This window comes from Dendrobium catenatum, unplaced genomic scaffold (genome assembly GCF_001605985.2).
Source record: "Dendrobium catenatum unplaced genomic scaffold, ASM160598v2 fragScaff_scaffold_1022, whole genome shotgun sequence".
In the NCBI taxonomy this organism is placed as follows: Eukaryota; Viridiplantae; Streptophyta; class Magnoliopsida; order Asparagales; family Orchidaceae; genus Dendrobium; species Dendrobium catenatum.
Genome location: NW_021319484.1, coordinates 3,599,351 through 3,616,551, shown reverse-complemented (window position 1 = coordinate 3,616,551; position 17,201 = coordinate 3,599,351). Strand labels below are relative to the sequence as shown.

Below are 17,201 nucleotides of genomic sequence, written 5' to 3'. Positions count from 1 at the left end.
TCCGCAGCATACATGTAAGTGGATAGAATTTGTCATTTAAAATCTCAAATTAAATATTATGCATAATTTAATGTCAAACAAAAACGATAAATGCACAAATAAATAATCAAATATTGTTATTTTAAGGATCTTGCACACATCAAATATAAAATTTAAATTCAAGCGCAATGGCTTCTAGCATAGTCCCACCATATTAAGAAGCATATAACACCCTTATAAAGCATGCTATACCACCAAAAAGTGTGTGATTGTCTCTAAAAGCATGCTACACCACAAAAATATACATGACTACTTGAAAAGCATGCAGCTGTCCTGAAAAGCACACAATTATATTAAAAAAAAAAATCATAAATAATATATATTGAAAAATTGTGTGAACATGTTGACGTGGGCTCATCAAAGAGCATGCAAATAAACTGAAGTAGTGCAAATACATTGTGCAAGTGCATCAAAAAAGCATATAATTTCATCATATGACTGCAACAAAAAATGTGCCATCATATAAAAAAGAGCATTGCTTCCTCAAGAAGTGTACCACTATCTCGAGAAGTATGTCACAGCCTCCATGAAGCATGAAACCACCTTGAAAAGTGAGTCATCACCTTAACAAGCATATCAACGACAAAAAGTATGATGTTGCTTCAAAAAGTGTGTAGCTTCGTCGAAAAATACAATATTATTTAAAAATAAGAAAAATTAATAAATAATATATATTACAAGACTTGTGAATGCATTATGCAAATACCTAAAAAAATGTTCAAGTGCATCGTATGAACACACTGAAAAGCGCATAAAGCACATTGAAAGCATGTGAATGCACTATGTAAGTGCACCAAAAAGCATGCAAATAATTTGAAAAGTGCGCACATTAGTTTAAAAAAAATTTAACTCCCCTCATTTTCTCTAGCAAACGTGTTAAACGAGTGAAATTGAAGTCTGAGAATGCTATGCATAATTAAAGGCAAGTTAAACTAAAGTCTGTTTTGAAATTGAAATCAACTGCATGTGCTCCAAATAATGCATCAACTTTTAAAGTACGAATCAAGAATGATGCACAAGTTAGAATTATGAACAAAGATTAGACTCAATCCTCTGCTAGTTAATAGAGTTAACAAGGTTAACAAAATTTTGAAAATATTCAATCATTGATAATGGCCATGTTGAAACTAAATCTCAATGGGAGGAGATTTTATTATCAAAATGTCATATTAACTCATATCGAACCTAATCATCTACTCGCAAATAAGCAACGTTAACAAGTTTCAAATACCAAAATGAAAAGAATTGGACTTCTTAATGATGACAGCATTGAAAGTAAATAACAAACAATAGATTAATTCTCAAAATTAAATCCTCACTTTGCAAACAAAAATATTTTAAGTGACTTGAATGCCACCACCCAATGATGATCCTATTAAAAGTAAATCTCAACCGAAGAGGTTAATTCGCAAAAATCATATTTTCATAATGCAAATATAAATATTTTAAATGACTTTAATACCACTCAGATGATGGTCGTGTTGAAAGTAAATATCAGTCAAATGGGTCAATTCTCAAAAATCAAGCTTTTATAATGAAAATATAAATATTTTAAGTGACTTTAATGCCATACTGATAAAGGTTGTCTTAATAGAAAATCTCAATCAAAGAACAAATGATTTTTAAAATTTCTTTAATCTTAAAGTTAATCACTTATGACTCAAACTTCAATAAAAATTTAAAATTAAACATTTATAAATATTTAAAATATTCAAGTAATATCTACTCATAATAAATTAAAGTAAAATTCATTCATCCTCCACAACCGTTGTCAAAAAAAATAAATTTAAGAATAACTCTAGCTCACAAGGAGCAAATGACTTATCAAGAATGCTATTAAGATTCATTTTCAAATAATCTTCTGCAAGTAAAGACGTGACAAGTATTAATTGATGGTTTATCACCAAATGGCACAACACATAAATGATTATGACTAGGGCTTTGTGATCAAGTGATTTTGATACGAAAAAATACCACTAAATTGCGGGCATGGCTAGAGCCCATATGTTTTCCTACCACTAAAAATCTTGTGTAATGAATCATATAATATACTTGATAAAGAATAAAGCCCTCTATTAGATAAGATCGGCTTGAATTTATCCTCTTAGACAAACAATCATCTCATGTCTATAAGATACCCTTTGATGAAGCAACCATGATTGCTAACAACAATCCTTTGATCAAGTTTAGTTAACATCCTCTATTGACTAAGTGGACTATAACTATGATATCACATAATAATAGAATCATGAGATCTTAATCAGATTCATCATCGTTGATGTGGTGGTGGAATCTTCTGGCAATTTGTAAGGGAATGCTTAAAATATTGTTATGTGATGATCTAGAATATATGGGGTCAATTGGTAGGGCTTAGGTTGGTTAACTTGGCCCTAGGCTCAATCTAGGTCATGTCTACCCAAAAGTGACTAATTTGAGAAAATAATTCCAAATCCTAAAACACTTGGTGGATTTAAAAAAATCTACAAGGAAATGATAGTGGAGATACTTAGCAAAGTTTCCACAATTTTTTATAATTTTAGGAATTGTAACTAATTACAACAACAACAACAACAACATCAAGCCTTTATCCCACTACGTGGGGTCGGCTACATGAATCCTTTTTCTCCATTGTGTCCTATTAAAAGTCAAATTCTCGTTTAAATCTAATAAAGAAAGGTCATTCCTAATATTTTCTAACCAAAATAGGAATTAGGATTTTGGATTTTTGGTCAAATATAAAACAACGAGATCAAGAGGCGGCATTACATTAAAATTGTTCAACGAAATGTTTAGATCAATCCCTAAAATTTACACAAGATTTCAACAAGTATTGATCCACCAAACGAACAAAAGAATCTAAATAGATCAGGTACACTCTTACTCAAAATGGTAGGAAAATTTATTTAAAAATTAACTGATACAACACTAAATAATATATAAACATTCCACATAAAAGTTATAGAAGTTTGAGTAGATATACTCAAACACAGGCACATATAAGGCAAAAGACTCACCAAAGTCAAGTACAAGTAAACATGATTACCAAACCATGTTCATGGATCAAGCCACCAAGCTTTCTTCCTTGAATCAAGCCACCAGGACTTAAATTTTAAAAGTTCCTTCATACAACAATAATCATTTTTTATTCACAAATGAAGTCAAAAATATACACACATGAAGAATTTCGAATTAAAGGAGTTTCAGAGGGCTGTGAGGCAGGCCACACATCATAATAACTACCATAAGTACTTCCTCCATTCCACTTGGCTGTCCCTTTATGTTGATAAACTCAACAAAACACACTCACAAGGTTGGCCAATACACTCACTCACACTCACACAAAACCACTTGGGTGCACTCAAGTCCACACCAATACACTCTAATCCGCTACAACACAATTATATTAAAACTATTTTGGAAAATGAAAATACATGAAATTTTCTATATTTTCTTCATTTGGATCCTGGTAATGAGTTCATTTCTTTTTAGCATAGCTCTCTTGGTCAGCATCTTAGTAGGTCCAATTCTTGATGCAGGTGCTACACAAGTTATTCCACCACCATCTGCATTAAATGCAAGGTGATAAATTTTAAATCATAAACATCAAATCTATTATTACTATACAATGGGTGCTTAGTGCCCGCATAACGAGTAACCTTACTTGAAAGTGTCCTCTCATCACTAGAAGGTTTAGTTAACCATAGAGGCTTACACCTATGGAAAATCTGAACTCAAATCTCAAGTCTTTGCAAAAAGACGACAAAATCTCACTGCCACCAAAAAATTTGACTCAGCAAATCTGTTAAATCTCTCCTGAATGTGGAGAGGCTGAGGTGCTACAACAACAGCAACAACATCAAGCCTTTATCCCACTACGTGGGATCGGCTACATGAATCCTTTTTCTCCATTGTGTCCTATTAAAGAACAAATTCTCGTTTAAATCTAATAAAGAAAGGTCATTCCTAATATTTTCTAACATAGATAAGACAGCAATAACAAAAATAACATCAAGCCTTTATCCCACTACGTGGGGTCAACTAAATGAATCATTTTTCTCCATTGTGTCCTGTAAAGAGTCAAATTCTCATTTAAATTTAATTTTAAAAAAAAAGTCATTTTTAATATTTTCTAACCAAGTCAATTTACGTATATCTCTAGCATTCTATCATAAGTCAAATCTAATACATCTACTCTCTTAACAAGGTAATTGAAAGACCAATGCTTTATGTGACTAAACCATCTAAGGCTACTCTTATATAGCAATGGAGCTACTCGAACCTGTTCACGTATATATAGAGCCCACAGATGAAAACAAAAATATATTTTCAACCTTAAAGAAAAAGATTTGGCCTCTTGGCAATTTCACAAAAATGTTTCTCAAAGAAAAGGTTCGGTGCCTAAAAGAATGTAGTGAGATAAAGGGTTGATGTTATTGTTGTTGTTGTTGTTGTTACATGTTTCTTATCTTATACTATCTTATATAGTTATATTATCTATTTTCTTATAACATCAACCCTTTATTAGTATAAGATAAGATAGTATAAGATAAGAATTCTTTTTCCTCATTTTCACCTGTTAAGAGTCAAATTCTCATTCAAATCTAATAAAGGAATATCATTTCTAATATTTTCTAACCAAGTCTCTTTAGATCTACCTCTAACTTTCATAACATAAGTCCAATATAAAACATCTACTTTCCTAACCAGGTCATCAGAAGGCCACCATTTTATGGTAGCAACAATGGAGATGGATGATAAAAAGAGAATGAGATAATTAGACACCTAAACGATAAGATAAAGCAACAATTAGGTAACAAACTAGACTTTAATAAGAAACGTCTCAAAAAGGAAAGGGGTTGACCAAAGGTAGCATGATTGGAGTTGTTTTGGGAGATACGTAAAGTTGAACAAATAGAAACTAAAGGTCTAAACAAGAATAATGCTACAGCAGAGAGTGATGATGAAAGAAGAAAATTAAGGGAGCATACACCATGCAACAACAGAGATCCGTATTTCTAATACCTCCGTCATTATGCCTACAACTCCATTCATTAACATATGGTCCAGAAATATATCTAAGAGATAGATATAAGTTATTCATAAACCACACAGCTAACCATCCACCTAAACTGAAAGAATAGTATGCAAAAACGTGTGGCTTGATCATTAGCTGGCAAATATTACTTAAATTAGCTTTAAATTTAGCTTATTGCACTCATATTTCATGTTCAAATACATCTTTAAATTGCAGCTTTTATTTGCATTTAAAATATTTTTTATTTCTTTCGTCTATTTTTAGTATATACAAATATTAAATAATGTAATGATTATATATCTTATTTTCAGAATAGTAAATCTCTCTTTATATACCTAGAATTATTTACAATTATTATATTTTCTATGATTGACAAATTGAACTAGTGAACCGATAATGCAATTCCTTGACCTTTTTAATGCATGGACCAAGTTTAATACTAACCTTTGACTAAAAATAAATGTAGCAGATCATATGGTAGTGATGAGACTGACAATGATAATGAAACTATACGGAAAAGCTCCTTCACGAAGGAAAAAAACAATCAAATAGATAATGTATCTTTCACAAGCAAAAAGTGGTTGTTAAAATCAAAGAAAAATATTCAGTAGGCCTGCGCATACTGAAATACAAATTCAGAAGATAATATTTAACTGAATCTGCACATATTGTAAGTAAAACAATATACCAAAGTATTAGCCTCTGCTTCTATGATAAACTAGATGATTGGAAGTAAGAAAATAAACTCAAGCATCATAAGAGACATGTATACCTCAACTCTTCCATCTCTCATCATATTTATGGCTGCAATCTCAACTATGTTGGCCAGCTCAGCACCAACCATTCCCTCTGTCATGCTAGCAACAGCAACATAATCTACATCTTCTGCCATGGGTTTCTTCTGAGCATGCACCTGTCAAATATAACTTCCTATATTCGGTCAATGATGCATCACCAGTAACCTATGTAAAAAAATGTATTTTGGTGACCATTAACAAGCAGATTATACTACAAAAAAAATTCCTCAAGTAATAATCCACATCACGATACTTTCAAAAATAACTGACTAAACCTCTCAATGAAATTCAAAGCTGCCAAAAATGTTCACATATCAATTTTTGAATGCTACAAAATGGCTTACCTCACTACATTTGGACCTCAAAAAAGCATTTATTGACCAAGTCCTTTCCTACTTCTAATTGTGGGGGATTAAAAACTGGAAAAAACTGATATAGATAGATCCTTTGTGGCATTTTGAATTTAGACTGAAGCTCCCTTCTAGGACTAGCAGCTCAGAAAATCTAAAAAAAAAAAATTATACATTTGAGAGATCATATAACCATTCTGAATAGCGGAATATCTTTTTATATTTTAGCTCATGGCAAGTGACTTATAAGAGTTGGCTTGATAACAAGTTGTTTCTTCCATATTTACATAATGTTACCATACCACAAGCTTTATCTACATGGTACACAACAAAATTTCTTCCCATGCCTACATACACTTCACATCTTAGTGACAATGGTGCAAGCACTTGAAAATATTAGTTCTACGTGGAATTTGATTTTGTCTTCTTGTTTGTGTTCGTTGAGTGGATTTACTTCCCCAACACAAAAGCAGTTCATATTTCTTAGTGAGAACACTGACACAGCATTACCAAACAAAACCTGAGTTTGGCTCAAGGAGAAGGAAAAGGGTTGCTTAAAAAAATCACGGGTAAAAGACTGAGCAAAGGCAAAAAAAAGCATCTAAGTTAAGATTTTCTTACATGTAGTTAAGATATTCATATAAGAAATAGACATTAGCACATTAAATATTTTGAGAGAAGGATACCTTCAGAATCTCAACTCGACCAGCTAGACTGGGTTTTGGAATATATATTTTTCTATCAAAACGCCCAGGACGAACAAGGGCAGGGTCAAGAATATCAGGTCTGTTTGTTGCAGCAATAGTGATAACATCACCTCTTCCTTCAAATCCATCCAAGCAAACAAGCAGCTTCAACAATCCAAAGAGAGAAAATTAAGAAAAAATAGTAAGTTCCAAATTGAAACTAAACATTTCATGACTTTACTTTTTAAACTACCTGATTTAAAGTAGCATCTCGTTCTTGTCCGCCAGAACCTTTAATTAATCCCCGCTCTCTACCAACAGCATCAAGCTCATCAATGAACACGACTGAAGGAGCCTATATGAACCAAAATAATTAGCAGCATTCATGTGGGAGAGAAAACGGCATTTGATTGTTCTACAAGCAAAAAATTGTGTTTGCATGCAACCAGCCTGACTTAATTTTCTATTAATGTTCAAACAACGTGACACCAGTTAGCTTACATTATCTCTTGCTTCCTGATAAAGTGCACGTACACGTGATGCACCAACCCCAACATAAATTTCAACAAACTGTGAAGCAGAAATCGAGAAAAAATTGACACCAGCTTCCCCCGCCACAGCTTTTGCCAATAAAGTCTTACCCACGCCAGGTGGACCACATAAAAGTATGCCTCCTGAAGAATGTTATGTAAAGAAATGTGAAAAAACAAGAAAAAAAAATAGCATCTCAATAACCATTGTTGAAAAACAATATTATGAAAGATAATGAAAATGCCTACAATGTTTGAGGTAGTGAACTAGCATTATTTGATGGATCAACCATGCACCGGCTTACAAAATTAGGCTTTGTTTGGAAATAATATGCTATGCTATGGTGTAAAATAAAATCATTATTATTCTTGTAGAGATGGATGTTGCTTGCTACATAGAGCAACGTAGAGGAACATATTACCAAACAAACTAAAAGCCACGAATTGAGCAGAGTGATCCTAGTCAAAGCAAAAAAAAAAAAACTCGTTGTCCTTTCCCATGAAGAAGTTGAGTGCTAATGTTAGCATCACAGAAATATGCAAAAATAATAACATATGATTAGAAATGATTGCGTCTGTCTCCGTAGAAATCTCACATCATTAAACGACTGACATACAATAACTCTAAAATAGTATTTTTAATACTGACACTTTGCCTCAAGCTATACATTCAAGCATGGTTTAAAATTGCGCAATAAGAGGCGTGCCTCAGCGCAATTTCGTCCATTTAAGCCTCAAAGCCTACGCAATGAGTTCAAGATTTGAGGCGTACGCCTCAAGTTTACTGAGGCGCGCCTCGCCTCACGGTTGAGAGGGACGCCTCTAAAAATAATGCTCGGTACTGAGCAGTAAATGCTCGTACCACTAGGTAAATGCTCGGTACCGAGCCAATACCGCTTGGTACCGAGCAGGTATATGCGCGCCTTGAGCAGTACATGCTCGGTACTGAGCAGTACATGATCAGTACGACTAGGTACATGCTCGGTACCGAGCCAATACCGCTCGGTACCACTCAAAATAACTCTTACAATAAAATTTTGTTCCGGTACCGCTCAAAATATCTCTTATATATTATTTTTATGTTTTATATATTATTTACTCATTGCTATATGCAAAATTTATCATTTTCTGTTTACGCAATTTTTTGATTTTGAGGCTTACGCCTCAAAACGCCTTGAGGCTTACGCCTCGCCTCACGAACGAAAAATGTCTCAATACCCGAATACGCAATTTAAAACATTGCATTTATGAGAGTAACACTTAGTTATGTAATTTAGAAAACTGAAGGGGGACCCAAAGCCTTGGGAAATTTATATGTTAGTTATTTTAAGCTACAAAAATGAGTAAAGATCTATCTCAACAACACAACATCTCAGATTTAAGTGTTGTCAGCCTCAACGTATTTTTTTCTTTTATGAAATGCGGGATTACTGGCAATGTAAATGGCAACTTGGTTGTCACAGATTAAGACCGTGGGTTGTATTATTGGAAAACCAAACTAGCGCAAGACAAATTAATTCACATGTAGACTTTGTCAGCTCTGCACTCTTCCATTTGACCAAATTATCTCTGATAAATATACAATATCCAAATATGATTTTTAATAGTCAAATGATCTAACATGATCAAAATTAGAAAAGAGCTTCCACATTAAGATAGTCATTCTTAGGGAAAGGTATTCCTTTCCTTGGTGACTTCTTGATGTATCTGAGGATACGTAGAACAACTTCTCAATATTTTTGTTTGGAAGTTTACATATCTTGACTCACAATCAGTATAATAAAGGATAGAAAAATAGATCAATCTGCCAAACAACATGATGGAGAAAAAGAGAAAAACTATGAGTCAACAACTAAAAGTGATCAGCAAATAACTTGAATTCAAAGAGCCCTCAATTAGCCTTAGAAATTACTGAACTTCATTTATTCATTAATAACCATAATAAATTTTAAATCATGGTTCATTATTTATACAAATAGGTACAAGGATAATGCTAATTATTTGAAAGCAAATCTAATACTATGCAATAACAACTATTTAAATTCAAATTTAACATTATGCAGGTTATAATAATTTAACCTAATGAAAATAAAAATAAATGAAAGTTCATCAAAAAAGAGTTGAAATAGTTATGATTTTTTTTTGGTCTGATTTGAATCCTTGAAATTAGCTTATAGCCAGTTGGGCTTTTGCAGGATGACTTGACCAAGTTAGTAGCTTGTATTGCATAAACTAAAGGGCAGAAAACTCTAGAGTTAATAACCATGTATCATCCAAGACATAAAAGGCTAGCTTTTGTAATTTATGAAATATCATTCAGGAATCATTTGAAAGAAACTTGACTTTCCACCTAACTAAAAACCTATGCTCGATATTTTTCCAAAGACTTCATTTCATCTGAAATAGCACTTTAAACATCCAGGTAACCAGGTGGAACAAGAATAAAAATCTTCTTATAAGCATATATAAAGATAGAGTGAGATAATTATATCTAGTACCACATTCAAGGCCATCAATTGGTTTGACCTGCATAAAATAACACATTACACTAAATTTATTTTCATCTTAATCCACATTAGATAATGATCAATAAGTTACAATAAAGACAATACTAAAGAAAAACTAAAATTTATGCCACAACTTTATCTCTCTAATATTTATCACAAGTTCCATCAGACCTCACTTAGTCTCTTCTCACCACCCATCTCACACTCTATCAGTGATTTATCTCCAATCATTACTCTGCTCAACATAAATTCAACTCAAAGCCAAGAAGCTCCAGCTTATGAAAGATATTCTGAACTTTATGGGGCTCATAATCAACTGACATTCGGCTACAATAATTAATTAACCAATCATAAAAGAGACATAGCTTGTTCAAGCTTGAAAAGGTATGGCTCATATTTCAATGTCATATGCAGCTCATTTTGATCCGTTAGTTGGGTGTTTGACAATCAACCAAAAAATCTTGGATATATATATATATATATATCAGAAGGTTCTGTTTGATAAGTCGCTTCAATTTAGATACTGCTTATAACTGTCATTCCACGCAGAAATTTAAGAATGGATGCCATGTTTACTGTGGCAGGAGTTGGGGTGATACAAGTGGTGGTTAGTTCTGGTTTGATGGATTCTGGCAGGTGTACAGAACGACGTGGTTAATTTTGGTTGGATGGCTTGTGGCACGTGTACGGGATGAGGGCAATATGACTAAAAGCCAATGCAAACTACTGAATGATTTTGTAAGCTACATTATTTTTTATTTAACAGATTTAAAAAGCCATATAACATTGTGAATAAATTGTCAGCTGAACTTGAATCAGCTAAAATTTTCAGGTTTAAGAAATAAAATCACCCAGCAAAGTTCAAAATTTAACATTAAGGAAAACTTGGTAACTAAATTTCAATCTTTTTTGAGCATACATAGGGGTACGATCCTGACCTGGAATTTTCACACCTCGTCTTCGGTAAACCTCTCCCATGGTGAAAAATTTAACAATTTCCTCAAGCTCAAGCCTGATGTTTCCAAGCCCAGCAACATCCTTAAACTTCACATCAACGCCTCTCTCCATGTACTGAGGAAGACGCTTACTATGGGCTCTCCGTACTCTAGCACCGGACCGCATGAATTTCTTCGCCATCTGAAGGTAAGGGTTTTGCTCTCCTTCTCTCTCTTCACCATCATCCTCCACAGCATCCTCAAGTCCTGTCATCTCCTTCTCCAACTGCCTCAACTTCTTCCTCTCCTCTGCCTCTGCCTTCTCAATCTTCAACCTATCCTCATAATCTTTCCTTTGCTTCCTATAGCTAAGCACAACCGTTCGATAAAAGACAAAAAAAAACAGCAACCCTAGCACAGTTGCAACATTCTGATCCCTGGCCAAGCTAGCCCACTTTCGTGCATTGGTTTGGTAATTTTTCCTGGCCTGCTTAAGGGAATCCTTGTACTTGGCCTTCCTTTCTTTCAATCTCCTCTTTCTGTCCTCCATTTTCTTCTGGTTTATAAGCGCCTTCTCCATAATTCGCCTCTCTTCTCTCAGGGTTGCTAGCTCGGCTTTCCTCCTTGCTGCCAGCTCCTTCCGCTCCCTCTCAAGCTCAAGAGCCCGCTTGGACTTCGGCTTTGGCTTTATAAAAGTGAAAATAAAGGTTGGAACCTTCAACAAAAAACCTAGATAAGGTGAAGGAAGCTCTGGCTTCTTGTCCGGGGGAGTATATGCATTGATGCACAGAGAATTCAGCTGCAAAGAGTCCCATGATTCCCAGAACTTGGAATCCCTCTCAATTGTGGGTAGGACTGTTCTCACAACCTTAGAATCGTCCAAAACCGCAAGAACAGGATCGGCCCTTTGCCTAAGAGGCGCAGTGGGGAGCTTAACGATGTGCTTAAGCTTGCCCTCTTCTCTGAGCTTTAGCAGCTCAGTGTATGGAATCCTGTTGCCGACGGTCGGGAGTCCGCGAGACCAAGCCTTGAGCTCATTTGGAGAGAGAGCTTCTGGGGATTTCTTGGACGCGCGCTTCTTCTCAGCTACCTTGGCATGAGCGAGAGCTTGTGGGATTGAGGAGGAGATCACGGTTAGTGTTACCGAGAATTGGAGCAACCTAGCATAGTTTAAGCTCTTTTCTTTCTCTTCGGGTTCCTTAAACCGTTCACATTTGCAGGAAATGATAGAGGGAAATGAGAAGGAAGGGGTCAATCTTCGATTGCAAGAGAAGATAGGTATGGGATGGAAAGAAGGTAAAAATACAGAGCGCATAGTTGTGAGCTCCAGGAAATCCCGTCGACAGTAGCGAAACGGGCGTTGCCCCGTGTATCGAATGGAAAGGAAAGAGGCACAAAATGGAGAAATGATTCTATGTAGGTAGGGGTGTCAATTTCGGGTCATGGGTCGGGTTCAGGTCGGATTCAGAATTGATCCGGTTCAAATGAGTCGATCCTAACCCGACCCGGTTAGGTAAATGGGTCGGAAATGTGAACCCGGACCCAACCCGACGGGTTGCTGGATTGACCCAACCCGACCCGGGAAAGGCGTGGTCGCGCGGTAGCGGCGTGGTAACGGGGTCGCGCGGCAGCGGCGTGGTCGCGGCGGGTTCGCAGGTTGACCCGGCAACCCGTCGGTTCAACCCGAACCCGACCCATTTTGAAATCGGGTCGGGTCCAACCCGGATTTTTCGGGTCGGGTCTGGGTCGGGTTCTCGTGTCGTGTCAAATATTGACACCCCTAATTCTATGAGGATGTGGCGTCCGTACTTCAATTAAATTTTGATATTTGGAGTTGACACTTAAAAATTTAATTGAATTTTATTTTTTATTTATGTCTTGTTAGTCCAACCAATCCAATCAGATCTAGAGATGAAAAAATTGAATTCGCAAGAGTTCAAAAGCTTAGACCTAGGTCATTTTATTTTTCATCACGGTATTTCACTGCTCACTTTCTCTCTTGTTCGATATTCCAGATGTTTCAATGCATTCCTTCGACATTTCAGTTGGTGCAAAAGTTTGTCACCACGTGCAAGCAAGTGCAAGGACTTGTTGCATCTTTATATGCGCTTTTCTTGCATATTCACAAGTTTCAATACCATACCAAATTCTTCTATTTTAAAAACTAGGTTGCTTTTTGTTTGCTTTTAAATTGTTGAGTTATTTTTTTTTTTTCATTTTAGCCTTGTTTTAATTGTGCTTTAAGTGTGATTTCACTGTGAATTTTCTTGCATTCTATTAGTCTGTATAACTACTTCAGTTTTCAAAAGTAGGTAGCACATCTTTAAAATATCTAAGTATATTTTTAATGGCTATTGTCACTGCTCTTTCACCACGCATTTGTTATTGTGGTTTAACTACACTTTTATTGTGCTTTTGCTTGGTTGTGCTTTCACTGTGCTTTTCTCTATTTTGACTATGTTTTTGAAGTTCTGTGAAACTTTTATTATTTCTTTCACTGGGATTTCACTACGCTTTAGTCGCTCTATTGCTACGCTTTCATTGCATTTTTTTTTATATTTATTATGTATTTCATTTTATTTTTTTGCAAGAGAGAATTTGGAAATTTATGTATGTTAATTATTTTCTCAATATGGATAGTAAACTAATATTTGTTCTTTATTTTGTTCAGATAAAAATATATATATGAAGATACGAAAGGATCTTTTAAGACCAACATAACAAAATGCAATATCCAAAGTGTCCATAGAATTTCAATGCTGCATTCCTTTTTCAATATCAACATTTTCAAAACTGGGCCGGTTCGACCGGTTTAACCACGAACCAGTCCGGCGGGCGGTCCAGTTTGCCAAAAGAACCGACTGTAAGCGAAACCGGCAAAAAATCGATCAAGAACCCGGTTGAATCGGTGAACTGCCGAACCGGGTTGGTTTTGAAGAACCGGCCGGTTCTAAGATTAGCGAATCTCAGCCGTCCAAAAATGATCACACGCGTGTAATGAGGCTGGGAATCGCTCCTGACACTCCTCTACCCTAAATAGCGATTCAATGGATTCATTGTTCGGTTGTTCCTCTACTCGCTCAAAGTCGACGACTGAAGCAGCGGCTGTTTCGGTGTTCCCCTACTCGCTCGTCGATCGAAGCATCCCAACCGCGGCGAACTCCTCCCGTCCTCCGACCATCCCATCTGCGGCGAACTCCTCCGACCATCCCATCCGCGGCGTCCTCCTACCGTGAGATTTAAATTTGTTTTTTTTTTCAACATTTTTTCTCTCTTTGAATTAGTTGGATGACTTCCTTTCTTAATAACAACAGCACGATCATCCAAGCCGCCAGCGAACTCCTCCGACGATCCTAGCCGCTGGTTTACCGTGAGGTTTAACTTTTTTTTTTCTTTTTGGATCTTCCTACATTCAAATCTAAATGCTTCTTTGAATTTTTTTCCTATTTTAGTTTTTATTTCATTGGATTTCCATGTTATCTCAATATGATTATTTGTTAGCAATATCTATTTATTTGTTGAATCCCTCAATCTAGTTGTCATTTTTATTTAAAATTTTTATATGGTTGTTTCAGATATATATCAATAATCAAGAGGGTTGTAACAGGTTTGTGGCATCAATGTGAGGAAGAAGATGCTAGTATATCAGTATATGTGATATCATAAATAGTTTATTGAAAAACTTTAATTTTAAAATTATATAAGACTGCAAACAAAGAGGTAGGAGTAGTAAGGATTTAGTTCAAGTGAATTGTATTAAAGATGAAGATCAAAAAATACTTTTCTTAGAAGATGATATTCAACAAAGATGGATGAGTTATTTTGCTAAACTTTTTAATGAAGATTGTGAAAATAAGATTGACTATAGTGACCTCAGCACCCTTAATGAAAATAAAGATTTCTGTTTTTATCGGCGTATTAGTAAAACTGAAGTTAGAGAGGCTTTAAAGAAAATGATGGGTGGAAAAGCCATTGGACCTGATGATATTCCAATAGAGGTGTGGAAATGCTTAGGAGATGAAGGAATTTCATGGCTTACTAAACTTTTTAATACTAATTTGAAGACTAAGAAGATGCGAGATGAGTGGAGAATGAGTGTTAATTCCTATTTTTAAGAATAAAGGTGATGCACAAGATTGTGCAAATTATAGAGGTATTAAGTTAATGTGTCATACTTTAAAACTATGGGAGCGAGTTATGGAGCATAGGTTGCGGCGTGATACTAATGTTTTCTTCAAAATCAATTTGGATTCATGCCGGGTAGGTCGACTATGGAAGCCATACATTTATTAAAGAGGTTGATGGAGAATAATGAAAAAATAAGGAGGATCTAACATATGATATTTATTGATTTAGAAAAAGCATATGATAAAGTACCAAGAGAAGTGCTATGGAGAGTTCTTGAAAAGAAAGGAGTCAATAATGCTTATATTCAAATCATTAAAGATATGTATGCATAAGCTATTACTTGTGTTCAAACACAAGTGGATTGACCAAGTATTTCCCTATTTGGTTGGGTTACATCAAGGAATCACGCTTAACCGTATATTTTTTGCTTTAGTCATGGATGTTCTCACTAGACATTTGCAAGAGGATGTACCTTGGTGTATGCTTTTTGCTGATGATATTCTTCTTGTTGATAAGACTAGAGAGGGATTGAAGGTAACTTGAATTATGGAGTCAACCTTAGAGTCTAAAGGTTTTTGCTTGAGTAGATCTAAAACGGAATATATGGAGTGTAATTTTAGTAGTCATAGACATAGTGAGGGGTTTGTGACTTGGGCGATCAAGTTATTAATAAGGAGTACACGTTTTAGATATCTTGGATCTATTGTTCAGGATGATGGTGAAATAGATGGGGATATTATCAACAGAATTCAAGTTGGATGGTTGAAGTGAGGAATGCATCGGGCTTGTTATGGATAAAATGTACCCCTCAAACTTAAGGGAAATTCTATAAGATGGTAGTGAGGCCTGCAATGCTTTATGGTGCCGAATGTTGGCCTTTAAAAGAGAAGCATAATACTAAGTTAAGTGTGCAGAGAGAGGATGCTTAGTGTAAAACCTTTAGTACTCGAAATGAGCATATACGTGAAAAGGTTGGAGTAGCTCCAGTAGAATATAAGATTAGAGAAAGTCGCCTTAGATGGTTTGGTCACATAAAACGGCGGCCTTGCGATGATCCGTGTAGGGGAGAGTAGAGGTATTAGATTTGACTTAATGTTAAGAAAGGTAGGGGTAAGACAAGATTGATTGTTATAGAGGATCTTAGACTTGATCGTTTACTTAATGTAATTTAAAACGAGAATTTGACTTTTAATAGGATACAATGGAGAAAAAGGATTCATGTAGCCGACCCCACATAGTGGGATAAAGGCTTGATGTTTGTTTTGAGTTATTTTGTTGTTGTATCATGTAAAAGTAATACAAATTTTACCTAGTATTAAATAAAAAGGAAAAATCAAGGAACAAAAATGAATTGCATCTATTAATTTTCCATGTGATTTAGCCATTAAATTAACTAATTAAGTATAATTGAGCGCTAATCCTCATAATTCATCATAATCCCAAGGTTTTCTAGACTTTGTTGTGTATCTGATTTGCAATTTTTTAAGTCTTTTAACATTTGCTCAAGCCAACTCTATCATTTTGCATGTCTACATTCAAAGAACTCAACAAATTTTTCATAGACTTGTAAAAAAAGAAAACATAAAACAATAAATTAGAAACAATAAAATAATAGGTAAGAAAATTAAAAAAGTCATGAAGGAAATAAGAATACAAACTTGAGTTTGCCTCAAGTAGGCACTTTGAATACAAATTTCAACTTTCACTCAAAAAAATGTTATTTTTGTTGTAAGGACTACTTGAATTGTTCAATGTAGAATGATGCACCCATGTTTTGAAGTCAAATTTTTATGTGCTTGGAAGTCAATTTGCAGTCAACATATTTTTTATGTGCTTGGAAGTCAATTTTCAATTTTAAATTCATAATTCATATGAAATTCATTATTGGATTGTATTTAGCTGATATATGAGGATGGAAGCATCTAGAACTCAGAGTGCAGCTTCAAGTTGTAGTGTGCGTGAAAAGGTGGATATTACGTGAAATATTTTAGTGAGATTAAAGGAGCTGAGGGAAGAGACACTTCAAATGTTTTGCATTGTGTATGTGTACAAGGAGGAGGAATAAATAGAATGAAACAACATCTAGCAAGAGTTAAAGGGAATATAGCAGCATGCAAGAATGTTCCACATGATGTTAGATTTCAAATGCAGGAGAACTTAAAGGATATTTCAAAAAAGAAAACAACAAGTGCAG

General features: G+C 34.9%; 1 protein-coding gene across 1 annotated transcript in view; it reads right to left on the bottom strand.

Annotated features, from left to right (window-relative positions):
- The window catches only part of LOC110108112 (probable inactive ATP-dependent zinc metalloprotease FTSHI 2, chloroplastic), a 52,649-nt gene extending 40,387 nt beyond the window's left edge, over window positions 1-12,262 (bottom strand). Inside the window, exons 1-5 of the mRNA XM_020838626.2 lie at window positions 10,883-12,262; window positions 7,409-7,581; window positions 7,161-7,262; window positions 6,908-7,072; window positions 5,847-5,987 (exon numbers count right to left, since the gene is read on the bottom strand). Coding sequence (XP_020694285.1) covers window positions 5,847-5,987; window positions 6,908-7,072; window positions 7,161-7,262; window positions 7,409-7,581; window positions 10,883-12,194 — 1,893 coding nt within the window. The 5' untranslated portion in view covers window positions 12,195-12,262. The remainder of the gene's footprint in view (window positions 1-5,846; window positions 5,988-6,907; window positions 7,073-7,160; window positions 7,263-7,408; window positions 7,582-10,882) is intronic.
- Between the last annotated feature and the right edge of the window lie 4,939 nt (window positions 12,263-17,201).